Source organism: Nothoprocta perdicaria, unplaced genomic scaffold, assembly GCF_003342845.1.
Source record: "Nothoprocta perdicaria isolate Ctin4 unplaced genomic scaffold, notPer1 scaffold_167, whole genome shotgun sequence".
Taxonomy (NCBI): Eukaryota; Metazoa; Chordata; class Aves; order Tinamiformes; family Tinamidae; genus Nothoprocta; species Nothoprocta perdicaria.
Genome location: NW_020454838.1, coordinates 109,772 through 127,666, shown reverse-complemented (window position 1 = coordinate 127,666; position 17,895 = coordinate 109,772). Strand labels below are relative to the sequence as shown.

At 38.7% G+C, this 17,895-nt stretch overlaps 1 protein-coding gene across 1 annotated transcript; it reads left to right on the top strand.

Annotated features, from left to right (window-relative positions):
* The first annotated feature begins 298 nt into the window (after positions 1 to 298).
* Positions 299 to 17,040, top strand: RECQL (RecQ like helicase). The gene is made up of 15 exons (XM_026035771.1): positions 299 to 375; positions 1,525 to 1,597; positions 3,110 to 3,307; positions 4,715 to 4,894; positions 5,032 to 5,138; positions 6,096 to 6,294; positions 7,475 to 7,641; positions 8,206 to 8,287; positions 10,656 to 10,804; positions 10,893 to 11,010; positions 12,735 to 12,873; positions 13,595 to 13,686; positions 15,425 to 15,644; positions 16,477 to 16,606; positions 16,788 to 17,040. Exons 2-15 carry the CDS (start codon positions 1,582 to 1,584, stop codon positions 16,974 to 16,976), a joined length of 1,986 nt encoding a protein of 661 aa, XP_025891556.1. The 5' UTR covers positions 299 to 375; positions 1,525 to 1,581; the 3' UTR covers positions 16,977 to 17,040.
* Positions 17,041 to 17,895: the final 855 nt, after the last annotated feature.

The window sequence follows — 17,895 nt, the reverse complement described above, 5'->3', positions numbered from 1 at the left end:
GCGTGAAAGCTGCGCGCCCATTGGCGGCGCCGCGGCCACTCAGCGCGCGGCTTGTTCGCGTGACGGGCCCTCCCTTCCCCCTTCCTGCCTCTCCGCGTTCGGGGCGGCCGACGGGAGCCGCGCGGGATCAGAACTAGCCGGGCGCGGGCGTTGCGCGCCTTCCTCCGTGGTGATTGGCTGAGAGGGGCCGGAAGCGGCTGCGCCGGGGCGGCGGGTTGGGGGGAACCGTTGGGGACGGTGGGGGTAGCAACCGTTGGCAGCAACCGTTGGCCAGGGCGCAGAAACCGTTAGCCGGAGGCGTCGGCGCGTGGGAGGAGCGCGGCGAAAACTGCCTCGTCGTCGAGGATGCTTCTCCGTGCCCTTTGCCTGCTCGCGGTGCGTGATGTCGCCTCTTAAGTCTCTCCGCAGATAAGTTTTGGGGGAATCAAATAATGAGGGCGTTTGCCAGCAGTGCTAATGCGGGATCGGTCATGAGGGATGCTGAATTTCCGCTTGCGGGGGCAGTATCCACGTTAAAGGCTTGTGGAGCCTTAATAGACTATGTGGAGGCATTCCCAGGTAATTCGCCTCCTTTTACCAGTCTTTGGATCAAGAAAACAAACAAACAAACAAAAAGGCTTAGGCTTCTCGAGCTGTCTTGGCAAATGCCGCGAGAGGGAGAGTCCTGTGCACCTAGAATAAGCACTGTGGGCTGCGTGAGGCTTGTGCGCCACTGATTTATCCTCGGGCACAGTGAGGTGCTCTGTGAATCTCTGAAGTGTGGGCTTTTCCCTCATTTTGTATCTACAACTTCTCACAAATTCAATGTTTTACTTGCACTTTCGTGTGTGTATATATCTATAGTGTGTATATGTGTACATATAGATATATAGTGATATATATATAGAGAGAGAGAAACATTTCTTTTTATGTTGGGATCAGTTTCTAGTGAGAGCCAGTGGTTTTGTTCTCTTTCACGTGGCCTAAAATTTAGCTAGTGCATCAGTAATGCATCTGTCCAGAACTTTGTAAGAGTGGGAGAGGATATCGAGCTGTGCGGTTTTGTTATTAACACGTGATGTCATGATGGGTGAAGTTCAAAAATAAACCCAGTGAATAGAATTTTAAGACTTTTTCGCTGGTTATGTAATCAAAAGAAGTCTCCCAAATTAACTTTCACATTCCTTCCAGAACATCCTCTAGGTGGTAGCTATTTCTCTAATGGGCACAATATAATTTTTCGTGACTTTTCTATAAAATAATCTTTAGGGAAAAATGCAGGGCTACTGTAGGTAGATGCCTGATCAATAGTAAACGTTTTTTTCTGGTAGAAAGCAAGGGCAAGACTTGGTAAAGTGCAATTCTTGATCTAAATCCATTTGGTTTCATTTGAAAGACTTTGGAATCTTCTGTTTATATGGACAGGTTAAATGAAGCGGTACTTAACATGTTAAATTAATGCTTAAAGTAGTAGTACTGAAAAGTCTGTTATGTGTTCTGAGTTCAGCAGGGTTATTAATGAAAACTATTATTTTTGTATTTTAGTGAGACTTGCCTGGTTAACTGCGGTCGACTAAGGGTAGGATTCTCCAGTCTTCAAAAATGGCAGCTGTCGCAGGTAATTCGAAACTGGTATTCAGTGTATGGATTTGTTTGTTTGTTGTATACCTGTCATCTAGGGAACAGACAAAACCGTCCTATGTTATTGGATTTAGCTTATACAGAAAAGGGTTACTGGGATCTTTGTTGTTTTAATTTCAGATTTGAAATAAAATACATTTTTTGCTGGATACCTTTTTGTGTTTTAGATATAAGTTAAAGTAGAAGTGTTTAGGAAGTTACAAGGGTTTCAATATTTTAAAGTGCTTCATATTTTAAAACACTCTCGGCTTTTTCCTTTGGTGTAACAGTGGGCACTTTGAAAGACAAATGTCCATATTTTGTATAATTTCTAATGTGTATGTCCTTTTGAATACAGTATGTTTTTGCTGCCATTTGTGAGAATTTCTGTATCTGCTATATTTGTACCAGACTCTATTTTGAAATAATTTCTTCGTATGCCTGTGGGCTTTGAAATAGTGGTATGCATGTGACATTGTGTGAACTGTAATCTATTAAAACACTTTTAACTCAAGGCATTTATTTCTGCTGAATTCTGTGCAATCTGTAATTCACACAGATGCATGTAAGGATGTAGAGGGACAAATTTCTGACATAGACTTACTTAGACAACTTTAACTTCTTGGGAGTATTTGCTTGTACTATTTCAGATAGGAAGAAAAGCTTTGGTGAACACAAGCTAGCCTGCAAGTGAGCTTTTGGAGGAGGAGGAGAGGGAAGGGGAGGTAGCTTCCCTCTCATCCCCAAATATATGTCTTTGTTTTCGTCTCTAGTTGTACCGGCTGCTTCAGGTAAAATCCTGCCTTTCCCGCTTCGTCTGAAGAGCTGTAGCTCTTGCCTTCTGTGTCCAAGCCTTGACACTATGCAGCTCTTCTGGTCCTGCACAGAAGAAAGACCTAGTGTCATGGAGAACACAAAGCTTATTTTTTTTAGCTAATGTCCCTTCTTCTATCTTTAAATGATCATTATTTGTTGAGATTAATTTTGCTTCACATGTAAATAATCTCAACTAAAAATTGGCTGCTGTTGTGCTCACTGTGGAACAGACAAGTACTCTCTTGTGTTCATTTGACCTCTTTCTGCTTTAATGTAGTACTGAAGATTAGATGCTTTTCCTAGCTCCGTATACATCTGCAGGAAAAATACTTGCAAGTGTTTCAGAGGAGGGATAATGCTTTGGGGAGAACTAGACTGTGATGTGGTTTTATTTATTTTATTTACCTACCCTATCCTGTACTAACCATTACTGTTGCATATCTCTTACACACTACAGCACAGGTGACAGTTTACAGTATATATGACTTCCTAAGCTAACAAATAAGCCTTATTGTAGGTATGTTTACATGATAAATACAGAGATTAGATGCTGTGGTCCTATCAGTATGCTTATCATTTTTTTTCTAGATGCTTTTGCTGTTTGTTTAATTTGGTTTAAAATATGGTACCACTTAAAGGTGTGATTAGCAGGTTACTACAGTTTCTCCCTGCTTTATCTTGCTTTTCCCTTCAGTACTGGAGGAAGAACTGGTTTCCGTTGAAAGTGAGCTGCAAGCTGTGGAGATGCAGATTCAGGAGCTTCTGGAAAAGCAGCAGGAACTCATCCATAAGAAGATGGTGCTGAAGAGGCTGATAAAACAGTCCTCAGAAGACTCGGAGGCTGGGGGAAGTGAAGGCACTGAAAACTCAGCAGAGACTTGGAACAAAAAAGGTTTGCAGAGTCAAATTCAAGTATTGTAGCATGGAGGTAATCTAATCCAGTAGACCAAACATGCTTTTATTTAGAATCTATTTGGAGAAAGATATTGTCCCATTTCAATTTTTTTTCAGTTGAGGAACACCTGGCTTACCATCTTGCCTACACAGTGTAATGTTTATCTTGCCTCTTTAGACGCTCCTGAAGGCTAATCTGAGCTCTTCCAGGAAGAGTTATGACCAGAATGACCGCGAGTTGTGACCAGTTTCTTATAACCACTTTGACACTCTTCTGGTTGCAGTGTCACAATTGGACTAGGTTTGCTGGAAGAAACAGAGTAAATCTAGCTATCATGCTATAGCTAGTTTTCTTCTTAATGTCTGTGGTTCTTCCTGTGTGAATGGGTGGAACACTGGTGTGCTGTAGCTCTGACATTTTACTCAATGAGGCATATTAGGTGAATGCTGTCTGCCAAAATAATGGAGAGTGAAGCAAATTTGTGCCAAGCTGAAAAAAGTGCCCTGTAGTCATTTGAGGGCTGCTCTTCTTTTGCATGTGCTGCCTTTCAAAGGAAATGTAACTGAAGCCATGGATGGCTGGTGATCCTTTGCTGTCTTGTCTGTAGCCAAATTCAGTTCAGATTTTTTCTCTTTTTGATTATTTTTACTCCCTTCTCTTTCACATTATTTGCATTTCAGAAGTGCTGCTTTAGTTTCTGTCTGTAGCTATTGTGTGCATCTCCTCCCTTCCCCCACTTTTTTGGGAAATGAAAGTTGTAGTTTAACTCATATTTCTGTTTGAAAAAGTTTTATGTGCAGCTAACATATACTGCTACTTTGTAATTGCATATTGGTGATACTGAACAGATTGATTTTGGTGAAGTGACTTCATGCCTAACTCTATTTTTCTATGCTTAGAGAACTATCATCTTTTCAATCAGATTCTGCATGTGTATGTATTAAGTAAGCAGAATAGCTAAATTTGGCCCGAGTCCAAGCTTGACTGAAGTCAGTGGGAAGCTTTCCTTGACCTCAAAGGACTTTTGGATCTTCGCTATGATCCTTATAAACGAGGAAGCAATATTACCTCAAACCTTAAAGTTAATTCTTGCATTGCAAGCAATATGGAATGGAATTCCCACAGTCTTTCTGTATTTTGATTTTATTGATATGAAGAGTGGCTAGCGTGACTTCACACTTAAATGAAATGGAAGTCTTTAGAAAAGAGGATTGTGTGTACATTTTGATTTGTTTCTCGATGGTACATCTTACAGAAGTTAATTTATACAGGCTTAGTGTATGTGTGTAGTTTTTCCTTGATTGTAAAACTGCGCTACTTTCAGAAGTAGTTATTGTATATGGAAGTTACTTTTGTTTTCTGTATTTTAGCATAATAAGTTCTATATTTTTTTTTCCGTGACAGATTTTCCCTGGTATGAGAAGATCAAAACAGCACTGCAGAGCAAGTTTAACCTCCAGAAGTTTAGATCACTGCAACTTGAAACAGTAAATGCTGCAATGGCAGGAAAGGATATATTTCTTGTAATGCCTACAGGTGGTGGAAAGAGTCTTTGCTATCAGTTACCTGCTGTTTGTTCTGATGGTATGTTGGGAGAGGGAGGAAATGGAATACAAACAATTCTTTTTTTATTTACCTTTTTTATACTTCTTTGGAGAATGAACATTGTATTAGTGTTTCATGTGAACATTTGTGATGAGACAAATAATTGATTGTTACAGGTTTCACACTTGTGATATGTCCTTTGATATCGCTTATGGAAGATCAGCTCATGGTTTTGGAGCAACTTGGCATTTCTGCAACTTTATTAAATGCCTCAAGCAGTAAGGTATGTTTAATTGCCAAGTTCTGATGTCATTTTGTAGAGTTCACTCAGGCATGTTGCCTAAATCCATGTTATTTATAAATGCTTAGGAACTTGACTATTTATGAATACTAGCTTAGCAGTTCTGTCAGGTAATGTCACATCAGCTAATGTCACAGCTCCCTGCTATGATATAGATAAGGTGAATGAATATGTTGCATTCTTATTTTTTTTTAAGAAAATCAGATGTAAACCAATATCTCTCATGGAATAGGTATTATTTTAGGGCTGGGGAGCACCTTTTTACTGTGTGTATTGCATCTTTCTACTCTGTTCCTGGGTTTCAAAGAGCTGATCTTGTACACTAGTGACATGCTGAGCAGTGCAGAGTCATACCACTATTTCTCTTATTTTAGAATGGTAAGCTGTTTGCTCCAGAGACCCAGAAGCAACTTATTTCCCAGTATGCTCTTAGCCAACTGCTTTTTACAGTGAAACATTTTACATTTTTATTTAGTAACTACCAAGAGATCGTGGTTATTAACTTGCCTGTGGTATTGGATTTAATGGCTTAGTGGCTTGTTGCAGTATGAGAAACTTTAAGCTTGCTTTCAGGTAGAGCACTTTGAAAACTCAGTAGTACAGATTATGGTTGAGAGGGGTGTGCAGAAGAGATTATTTTGTAGCACCGTGTTTACTATGTGATAGTTTATGGGTCAAATAGTGATACCTCATGACAAAGCAAAGATCAGTATTCAACAGCTGTCCTGGTAGAAGATCTGTGATAGAATTTGCAGGCATTAGAATGAATATGTATCTTCTGCAAAGACTTTAGTAGAGGTAAATAATATGTAATGCTGTCAGCCTCTGTTAATTGCTTCCTAGATCGTTAATAGCCTCTTAATAAAAGTCCAGCCTCTAGCAACTCCTTTATCTCATCCTAATTTGTTAGCCTCCGATTTCTCCTTTTGTTTTGAACAGGAGCATGTGAAGTGGGTTCATACTGAAATGCTGAACAAAAATTCACAACTGAAGCTCATTTATGTGACCCCGGAGAAGATTGCAAAAAGCAAAATGTTCATGTCAAAGCTAGAGAAAGCTTATCAAGCAGGGCGCCTCGCTCGTGTTGCTGTGGATGAGGTCCACTGCTGTAGTCAGTGGGGCCATGACTTCAGGCCTGGTATGCTTGTTAGGAGTCGAGTTTGCAGTGTTATTCAAGTATCAATGAATGATGAGCTAGGCCTGCAATAAAGTCAAATGTGTTCTTCATGCATTAAGTAAATATTTCCATTTTTAGGTATGCAAAGTACTTCTGTTAGCTCCAAGACTTTAAATTTTATTCACAGCTGACTATGTCCTTGTCCAAGAGCTAAGTACATGCAAATAAGGACAATTTCAATGCAGATTTCATTGTCAGTCCTCTGAAAAGCTGCCTGTTTTAATTAGAGCATGATAAAGTGGAACAGTTTTTGGCTGCCATCTTTAATATGCGCATTAAAGTCATCTTTATTGCCACAGGAAAGAAGTGCAGCATTTTATATAGTGTTCCCTAACACTCTGAATGACTGAGGCAGAAAATTTCATTCTAGGATGCTGAATTTGATGATCCTTTAAAATATCTGCCATTGAGTTAGTGCTGTTCTGCACTTTGGAAATTTGTGAAATAAATTTTAGTTATTTTTTAAGTATCTTGCAGGAAATGCCCTGGTCTTGCAGGGAAAGAAAACTTGTTCTTCAATTCTTGTCCTATTTTGTCAGCCTATTTGTTGCCATCTTTCTTCCTATGAAAGATAAACTGTGGTTTTAAACCAGTGATTACTGTGAAGTCAACATTTGCGGATTTGTTTAAAAATGGTTTCTAAGTAGACAGAGACATGCTGGAGAAAAAGGCAGTGTTTTGGATATATCCCTCCTGTACAAAGGTAGAAAGTGATTGACAGCACTGACCCTTTAAAATCCTTGTCACAATTTGATGTATGTATCCAAATAGCACATTGCTTGTTAATCAGCAAAACTGTCTTGACTTAAGAACTGTTGTTAAGCACAGACCTGCAGTCTAATCTGTGCATTGGTTAATGCAATGCCACTTTCTTCAAATTTAAAGAATTTTCTCTCTTACATGTTTTACCTCCTGAATTGTGGCTGCCGTTACAATATTCAATTACAAGGGGAAGCATTGTTCTGAAGAATGAAACATTCTTGCTACTTCATTTGGATGTATAAATTAGTTGCTACTTATTACCTTGTTATAAACCTAATGCAGTGTTACCTCATGGAATGATAGTAAGGTGGATGTATTACTTTTGGAGCGTGGAGCTGTGGTACAAGAAATCCTTGCTCATTTCTGTATTCTTATTTAGACTACAAGTCTCTTGGTATTTTGAAACGACAGTTTCCCAACACTCCATTGATTGGGTTGACTGCAACTGCTACAAATCATGTTTTAAACGATGCCCAGAAAATTCTGTGCGTTAGGAAATGCATCACTTTTACAGCGTCTTTCAACCGGCCCAATCTTTACTATGAGGTATGTCTTTTTGCTTGTAAGTAGACTGCATTGCAGTAGTGCTGTATTGTATGGAATTTAATAGTTGGGTAATTTTAGGAGAGATTTTAAATTGCATATTTTAATAATATGTGGCTTCTGAATTGAACTATGGTGTCTTTAATGTTCATGTCTTACTGCATTTCATCTCCTGTCATTTGCGGAGGAACTTGGGCTGATCTGTTCTTTATGTGAACAAGGCTTACAAGGCTCGTGTAACATGGAGAGAGAAGCATCAGTCTCAGGTTCCTGCAACCCATTAGAAAAAATGTCAATTTGATATTGAAGAAAAGCTGGAAATTACTGTGGTGTGGTGCATTTGTCTGACCATGCCCAATTCTGTTGTTCTTCACCGAAAAATTGCGGGTTTATTTTTTTGGAGGGCTTCTGAAATGTAGTTGAGCTTTACATGTAGAATGTACAGCACTTCTGGTTTAAGTGGCAGAATAGAGGGGTCCATTATGCTGGAAGAAGCAGGATAATAGGATTGTTTGAGGGATTGCTTTCCCAAATGAGGAACACTGCCATGTTTGTATTGTTTTTGAGGTTCGACATAAACCATCAAATAATGAGGACTTCATCGAGGACATTGTTAAGCTCATTAATGGAAGGTACAAAGGACTCTCAGGTAAACAGTATAGAAAAAACACGTTGTTATCTTTGGTATTACAGGGATGTGTTGAAGTGATCATGAAATTAATTTAGAGAAATTTCACTTTCACCGTCCATTAAACAGCCAATATTAAGAGAAATCAAATTCAATTCCGTACTGTTTAAATGTCTTGACAATTTACTTGTATCTTATAAAGAATTAAAATGTAGTCAGAGATGCTGATATATGTAGGATGGCAGCAATATTTAACATTGTTAAGATGAGGCTCAGATAAGGCTACCTTTATGCTCTTGGTTTGTTCATCTGCCATTTAGTATCTGCATGTCACAATACCAACTTTGCCACTTCTTTATCGTATTTATTCCCAAGATTCATGTCTCATTCAAAATCCAGGGTGGATATGAGGTGACATGAAGTATGCTTATGCAGTTCGGGATGGAAGTGTAAAAGCTGGGTTTTGCATATTGGACTGCAATTAAAGAGAAGAGAGCCCTATTCCCAAGGCTAGAGCACCAAATGTTCTCGAGCACCAGTCTATGTCTGTCTTTGCTGGTCGGCTGGGCAGCTCCCTGGATATAAATCTCTGCACAGCTGATCACAAACTGCCTATTACTTCTATATACATTGGGATTCTAGTATACAGAGTTGCTAAAGCATTCATAGCAGAGATGATGATGATGGTAGAAGCTTATTTTAAATTTAATTATGTAGTGTCACTAAATACTCTTAAAAATGTGATTCCAGGCATCTCAGAATGGTCATCCAAATTTAGCGAATGCCACTGACCATAGGTGGTTCCTTAGCAGAAAAAAAAGGAGCTGCAGGATCAGTGTGAGAAATTATGAATGTAAGTTAATGCTTGTAGAGCATTTTTATAGGTAATGTGGGCCGTAGAATTCTAAGTGACACAAGGGGCTGTACTGTATTCTAAACAGATTTTAATAGTGCAGTAAATTACATCTAGAGCAAAGCATTGAATATAAAATGAGATAGCAACTGAGGAATAGTAACATCTGTACGTGGTGTGAGCAGAAACACTCTAGACAACTAGTATTTCAAGTGATAATTAAAGGCTGTATCGTTGTATTTGCAGAAATAGTGCAGAGAATTAAGAGCATGCATAATATTCCTATTCTAACCCTTCCTCCTTTTTAAAATGTCACTTTATAACATCAATATCCTCAAAAGCTGCAACAGTAAAAAATAATGTTAAATAAACATTTTTTTTTCTCAGTTTGCTGCTGTGTGAAACTATACAGGCTTTTGTTTAGGCCATCAATACAGGTGAGTCCTTTAGATGAACCGTACAGACAACTCTGCAATGTAAACTCATGCTACATCAGAAAGAAAAAAAAAAAAAAAAAAAACTAGCTCTTCCATAGCTGATCAGGAACAAATGAGGGAATAGATGCATGTAGGCAAATGTCTGCTGGATGAGGAATAGGAGCCATAGATTTTTTTTTATTATTTTTTTTTAACTGAATTAAATTTGTTCTTTTGTTTTTGGTCTTTTTCTGTCTTCCCTGCTCCAGACTGTCTCAGGTGCTGTACTTCAGTCATAGAATCACAGTCCTTCAATGCTACTTTGTCCTCCTTCTCAGTTATATTAAAAAAATCATTAATTTGAGGGAGAAAGTGTGGCAGAAAAAAAAAGTGTGTGTTATTTGAAATATTGTCATATGTCATTTGACAATATATTGTGTATATTGTCAAAGAGTGGCTTCTTTAGCATTTTGCTTTTTCTGAGCTTAGACTAATGGTGCGCTGCAATGTTTAATGAGTGCTCTGTAATGTTTAATGAGGTACTTGATGAGTGCAAAAACACTTTGCTCTGAAATGATGGTGATATCCATTAGTTATTGTTCTCTCAGAGACAGTGCTCCCAACCCATGGTTTTGTGTGAAATCCTTCATTCTAGCCCAGTGTGATAACAAACAGTAGTTACCTGAAATCTCAGGTGAGATGTTATAGATGTCATATATATAAATAAACATATATAAGGAACAACACCCTTTTTCATAAGCACTTTGATTATACTAATTGACACCCCTATTTCTCTGTAGCATACCAGCCAAAATCAGAGGGAACCACTTCTCTCTACTAGAAAAAAAGAAACCTCAACTGTAGATTAGGTCACTTTTTTCCCCTGATTTAAAGGAAGCATTTTAGGTCAGAGCGCAATGTTAAGAGTTGTCATCTTCTGTCTCTTTATATTGATCATTAACATTTCATTCAAGAGCATCCATGGACATGACTACCAATACCTCAACTTGAATAGGCACAAAGATCACTTAATGTTTTTCTCTTTTTAATTGTTCTTGGTCTTTTTATTTCTTTTCAATTTCCTGAAACCTTAAGAAAAGTTGTCTTCGCTTTCCTGCAGGAATTGTTTACTGTTTTTCTCAGAAGGACTCGGAGCAAGTTACTGTGAGTTTGCAAAAACTGGGAATCAAAGCTGGGACTTACCATGCAAATATGGATGCAAAATATAAGACCAGAGTTCATAAAGGATGGACAACAAATGAAATCCAGGTGAAGCAGACAGATATTTTCGTAGGTTTTTGTTTCATTTAAACAAATAATGTCTTGATACCTTAATGGTTCGTTACTCTTATTTTAGGTTGTAGTGGCAACTGTTGCTTTTGGCATGGGAATTGATAAACCAGATGTGAGGTTTGTAATTCATCATACTATGAGCAAATCTATGGAGAACTACTACCAAGAGAGTGGACGTGCAGGTATTTTAAGAACCAATTTTTGCGAAGTATCCCTTGACATTCTTAAACCAATAAACTTAGGCTTTTATTCAACCATTTCTGCAAAGTGTCTTTACTTTGAGACAGGTTCCAAACTCTGGAACAAAGACCTTTGTAAAAAGCCTTTAAAGCAGATAAAAATTACATTCATGATCTCAGACCTCTATATTGCAGTGTGGCAAAAAGTCCTTAGAATTTAGACCTTTGCCCAGTGTTTTCTAAATAGCCTGATTTTGTGACATCTATGATTTAACAAAGTTATTTTGTAATGTGACACTGACTAATCATATGTGTGTAATAGGATTTCTTTTTTAAAAGCAAATGGGATGAACAGTCTTTCCAACTGTCTTTCCAACAGTCTTTCCAACTTTCCAACTCTAAATACCGTTTAACCAAGGAATGAATTTCACTGGCCATAGAAATGCAAGGAGGATAGGGAGTCTGAGGCAGGAAATTTCAAGGATTGATCATTGTATAACAGCACTAGGTATCTTTTGCAGCAAAAAAAGTTATTTTGCTTTGGAAATAGGAATAATGCACAAGCTCAGAGATATGAATGTACAAGGAAGAAAGCTTTCTAAGGACCTTGATGAACAATTGGCTTAGATCTTAATGCTGCATGTACAGGAGAACTTGACCTTAATGTTGACCTGCAAAAGATGCAACACTCCTTAAAGTCAGTGGGTATTACAGCAGAGCTGGTTTCTTCTAGAAAGTGCTGGGATAACAGGAAGTAAAAAGGATTAAGTGGTGAGGCGAGGGTTTTACACAGTGTTTCACTATGTTTGACATTCAGGGTGAATGTTTCTGATTTGGCACTTTACGGCAATCTTGTGTGTTTTCTTGTACATCACTCTATTTATTTGATATTCTTTAGTATGCTTTCTTTAATCACTGCTCCCAGCTTGCCTGAGCACAGCGTTTAGCTTGAGAAATCTTTCTTTTTGCCCCACCGCCAATCCAAGTGAAGTTATGTCCTGTTCCCAGTGGTGAGCATAAGTTTGGGCTGGCTAGGCCTTTATTTTGCCCTCTGGGTCATGCAGGAAAGGAGGAGGACAAGTACATCAAGCTCATCAGCATCTTGGTGGGGGGGAAGGAGAACACAGGGAGAGGAAGAGATGATCTAAATTCAGCTACAGAAGGCACAGTTGGTTTTAAATAGAATATTTTATTAAATCATTTTCTCTGACAGCAACATGTGGAGTTTCCCTTTATAAAGCAGCAGAGAGCAGTGATCAAACACCTGCTTTCTATCTGACTGTTTCTTTACTGCTTGCCATGAATCCCTAATAAGGTAGTTGAAGCTTATCTAAGTCTTGTAATACAAATTAGACTTTAATGTGTATTTGGATAGGACTTTGCAAGCAGTGTTGGGGTGAGTAAATACTGCTTCAGTTGACTTAGTGCATCACATTGATAGCATTTTAATTATTAAAGAGACTCAAATTTCTTTTTGTAGTATTTTCAGTTTACATGATTCTATAATTATATAAGACTCTTCTAAATTCATCTTATTGCTAGTGTGTGTCATGTTGCTTTCTGTTGGCTGATATGCTCTGCCTCATCCTGTTACAGTGGTACCCCCTCTTTATAGAAGGTTGCAGGAGCACATGCACGTGAGAGTAGAATTCATACTAGGATAAAAAAATGTGCTGCAAGTGAATCTCTGGTAAAGTTTAATTTTTGTTTGTTTAAATGCATTGTAGGAAGAGATGACCAAAAAGCTGACTGCATTTTATATTATGGTTTTGGAGATATATTCAGAATCAGCTCGATGGTAGTGATGGAAAATGTAGGGCAAAAGAAACTATATGATATGGTGTCTTACTGCCAGAATATGAACAAGTAAGTTCCTATAGTGGCTGGGCTGCTTAGCTTTTAAATAACTAGGCTATTTTTTTTCTTGTTTTTTTAAAAGGTTTGAAAAAAGAGACAAAAACTGCTACCACTGTAACTGACTCTTGATTTCTGGGGTTTGTGCTTTGAATGCTCAGTATGCGTACTGTTGCACATAGAATAACTGAGCTTTGTTATATGCTAGACTAGGAGTAAAGTTCTGGAAGCTTGATGCTAGCAGGGGTAAAGTTCTGGAAGTGTTTATATGGAGGTAAAAAACTCTGGCAATTTTAAGTATTTGGATTTCAAATCCCTTAGGGGCAAATACTGAAATGCTTTGCCTTTTCAGTCTCATGTCAGTGTTTAATGGCCCTGCAAGACTGCAGGTATTTTTAATGTTTCACTTAAAGCATTCAACCTAGTTCAGTGCAGTATGGAAAACACTTTTGTCAATGTTGTGGACAATTCATGAAGTCTATACAGCCTTTTTTGGCTTGAGTGTGTATGTTTACAATTTGCATTGTACTGGAATTGCAGATTGTTTTTCCTCTTCTGCTTTAACCAAGCTGTTTCCCTAGCAATATTTACTATCACTGAAGGATATTAGCTACTCTAGCCAGCATTTCTGACAGGAAATCCTATGCTACTGTATTTGTCTTCTGATTTTTCCTGAGCCAGTTCTTCAGATTTTTTTTGAGGTTCAAGCTCCTTTGCTCCTCTCTGCTCTCAGGTGTCGCCGGGTCCTCATAGCCCATCATTTTGATGAAGTGTGGGATTCTGCAAACTGCAACAGAATGTGTGATAACTGCAATAGAGAAAATGGTAAGTTATTTTGTAACCAGAGAGCCTGGAAAAGAAAAGGTGGTTCAAAGCAAACAAAAAAACTCCAGTTGAGACAAATTACGAGGAATTTTTTTAAAGCAGTTTGATAATACTGCCTGTTACCAGCGAGTAAGTTCTCTATGAATGTCGGTTTTCGGGGGCTGGTAGTGTTGCCAAATTTGAGGTGTTTAGCAGAACCCTTCCCAGACTGGCTGTTTGTATGAGGCCGAACTCCTTGATATCTTTCAGGTTCTGCAGTTCTCCTCCTCCCAAAAGTGGAGCTGTGGCCAGGGGCAGATTAATTTGTATTAAAAAGATTGATACGTGTTTGGTTTGGCTTTCGTTTTGGCTGTGAAAGCTTTCTTGCAGGGAGGATCCCTGTGTGCCAAAGGGTTAGAAGCTGAAAAGCCCCGGCTTGCGTGTGACCTTTCACAGCTGGTGTGGTGACAGTCTCTGAGGTGCTGCACGCTCAGGAGGCCTCCCTGTGCCAGGGCTGTGCCAGCCGTGCAGTGCCCTAGCAGCACAACATCTGTCTGGAGTGGCCGAGACCCGACTAAGACTTGCTGCAGGTGCACGAAGGGCTTGTGGCTGCACTAAGTGGGAGCTGTGCTTTAAGCATTGGAGGTGCTATTTAGTGCCGGGAAGTCTCAAAAAGAGTTCTGAGGAAAAAGTTGGTCTTGGCTATCTCTGGACACACACAAACATCTCAAATTTCTTTGAATGTCAGGCAAGTTCCTGTACAGTGTGAAAAATGCCATCTGCTTGCCTTGTATACCTGTGGCAAAGCATTGGGAAAATGCAGTGGTGAAGACTTGGAATATTTACAAACAATTCTGTGTCCAAAGCTATTCTGATAATTAGGCTTTATTCCTTCCCTGAATATTTTGTTTTAGGTAGAGTAGATGGGGAAATCAAAGATATTTGTCCTCTTTTTGCATTATACAGTTATTTGTAGTCATATAATAAAGTTGCCTTGAAAAAGGATGCAAAATATATTATCTTGTTACTGACTAGCTGAAAGTGAGGCTTAAATGAAGTTTATGCTGGCATTAGAGAATAAGAATAATATGAAATTTTGGCTTGTATACAAGACTTAGAGGAGTCACAAATCGAAGTGTAGTTAAAAATTATCCCATCTGCCAGGGCCTGTTGATACATGAGGGATGTCTGGGGAAACTTAGCAGTAGTTCTGGCTTCTTCATATTAGAGGAGACAATTTGGGTAGTTTGGGGCTGTGATCAAGTTGTGCAGTAGAGGCATGATTGTTATGCACTGCTTAGTTGTGTTTTTGCTCTGGAATGATACTTCATGGTGAAGCTACTTTGTGTGACAAAATACATGTGTTTTCCCCTCTTGTTTTGTCTGCCAAGTGTTTTGCAAGGAGAAGTGCTGTTCTCCTATTCATCAATTCCTCTTTGCTTTTTAATATTTTTGTAATGACTACTATTGGTGAGAAAGTGAATCCAGGATCAGGAGTAGCTGGCTTACAACTATCATATTTTGCAAATGCTTCCTTGAAATAACTTCAATGTGGTTTGTAAAGTTAAATACATGTGTAAAAGTTGGCTGGATCAGAGTTTTAACAGCCAGAAGATAAATGTAAATTTAACTATGAATATATTCTAATTTGATAGAGCAAAAGATTTTGTCCTTTTTTATAACATTTGTTGACTTTGAAAAAAAAATACACTGCCAGAAATAACTTATTATTTAAATATTACTTCATTTGCACTTGTAGCCTTTCAGGAAATGGATATAACAGGATACTGCCGGGACCTCCTCAGGATACTTGAGCAAGCCGAAAACATGAGCGAGAAACTCACCCCACTGAAATTAGTTGATGCATGGATGGGGAAGGGGGCCTCCAAGCTGAGGGTGCCTGAAGTTACCCCCCCAAAGCACACTCGAGAGGAGCTGGAGAGAATGGTTGCCCATTTCCTGCTGCAGCAGTATCTCAGGTATGTGCAACAGTGTCTATTGTTACTTCTCCTCTTCTTTAAAATCTACCAGTCCTGTTGCTTTCTAATAATGTTAATCTTTAGCTTGTATTTCAGAAGTATTGGATGTATTACAAAAGACAGAAAAGATTTTTTTTACTTCTATTTATCAAGTGCTAACGTAGAGGCTGTGAAAGACTTGAAATACTTTTCTGTGCATCCTTGCAGTTTTAGAAAGTTGGGATCTTCTGTGATTGCATAAGTCGAAACTCCTAAATCTGCAGCAAGCTTCATTTTAAATGAGTCAGTTATTTTTGTATTGAATCTTATTAACATCTCATGGATAAGCAGAGCAAATGGATTGCTAAGTTAGGACAGGGGGGCAAGTGTGAAAGGTGGCACTCAGAAATTTTTAAGAGACCATGAAATACTAGCAGTGCTTCCGTGTGGTGTTCTGTCTCATACAGGTTTGTAAATTCTAGTTGATACACAAAATCAAGTGCTTCAGTCTCTTTGTTTGTGGCCTATTTCTTGTCATTTGTTTGCATAATTGGCTTTTTCTACTTCAAAGAGGGTGAGCTGATGGATGACTAGGTATTTTTTTCCTCCTTTTTCTCCGATGTATTTGAGCAGTTAGAGATGCGCAGGTGCCTGCGCTGTCCTCTGCCCCGGCCCCACAAACTGATTTGCCAAGTGTAGGGAGCCCCTCTAAACTAAGTAATTCTTTGCTTGAGTAAGTTAAGCAGAAACAACATCTGTCAGAGGAGTTACTAAATGCTTTTTTTTCCCCCATGTGGTCTATTTTGTTTGTCTCCAGCCATCCCTTATAACACTGTGATTTGATTTTCTGCAGGGAAGACTTCAGCTTCACGGCATTTGCGACAATATCCTACCTGAAGAAAGGACCAAAGGCTGATCTGCTAAGGAATGAGGCACACACCATCACAATAAAGTGGACAACAAATGAGAAAAGCATTTACAGGGTATTTATATCTGACAGTATATAGATACGTTTTCCAATAATTTTAACAGGTTGGCATTTTTACGATTCATCTTGCATGGTAATACAAGCAACAAGACTTAAAACAGACCTCTTCATTTTCTCTTGCATGGGTACATTTTGCTGAATTTTGCAATTTTAATAGAGCTGTTTCTCATTTACAGAACAAACCATCCCAGTCTGCAAATTTGAAAGGAAGTGGAGGAAACACTCAGAATACTTCAAAGAATATCCAAAACTCAGCAGTGAAGAAGTCGCAAGAACATAAGCGGCCGAACTGTGGAACCAACTTAAAAGCAAAGAAGATTAAGCTTGAGGCAGGTGGAAATGAAAAACCAATAGTTCTTGATTGAGTCTTAGAGGCTACATCTAGGACTAATGAAGTTTGCTTCTCTATGGACAATTGTAAGTTCAGCTTGTATTTTAGTAATAGTATTTTCTGTTAAAAGGACCTGGGTTCTTTACAAAAAAAAAAAAAAAAAGGGTCAAGGGAAGACAAATATTATTAAAACTTGGTTATACAGAGAAGATTAAACCCTTCGCTCTACCTCAAATCTAGCACCACTTGAATAAATAGCAAAGGGACAAGTGCTTGATATCCAAGTAATTGCTACCTGTCTTGTGATACAGCGGCGACTACAAAATGTAAAAAACTGTAATGTTGCCTTTTGTAACCTCTTTCTTTGAAAGTGCAGCCTATAAAGACACTTAATCACAGAGTGAAACATGTTGGAAGGCACCTCCAGAGATGATCTAGTGCTGTGAAAGCTGGTCCAATTAGAGCAAATTACTCGGGATTGTTTCTGAGTTTTGAGTGCCCCAAGGATGGACACCACTGCTTCTCTGAGGGTAGTTTCTGGCTGTCCTTCCTTTGCAGTATGGAGCCTGGGTAGTTCTTGGTGGCCTTGAATGTGGACTGTATGAAGTTTAATCTTTTTTTTTAATGTACTCTTTTAATTTAATTCATTCAACTTTTCAACTTGTTTTAATCTTTGGGACATTTTTGTATTTTATTCCTTTAACCTATCTGAGAAATACACCCATATATTTGCTTATGCAGCTCCTGCTGTGGTTATGAAAATGGGAGAGAAGGCAACTAACTATAGGTGCACATCTCTGCTTGGCCATGGTTAGGGAGGAACATGTTTCCACTTAAAATGCAGCTCCTCTCTTGTGGCTCCCAGTTCTTTTCATGTGTCAGTTTAGTTTTGTCAAGGTACTTTCTGCTGCGGATGCTGAGGCGTGTTCCCCCATCCCAAGGAGCTGAAAAAC

What these genes read in the sequence shown, in the direction of transcription:
- RECQL (XM_026035771.1), top strand. An exon ending in GGGCCATGACTTCAGGCCTG is followed by an intron (nt 6,295 to 7,474) that starts GTATGCTTGTTA and finishes ATTCTTATTTAG; the next exon opens with ACTACAAGTCTCTTGGTATT. An exon ending in GGACAACAAATGAAATCCAG is followed by an intron (nt 10,805 to 10,892) that starts GTGAAGCAGACA and finishes CTCTTATTTTAG; the next exon opens with GTTGTAGTGGCAACTGTTGC.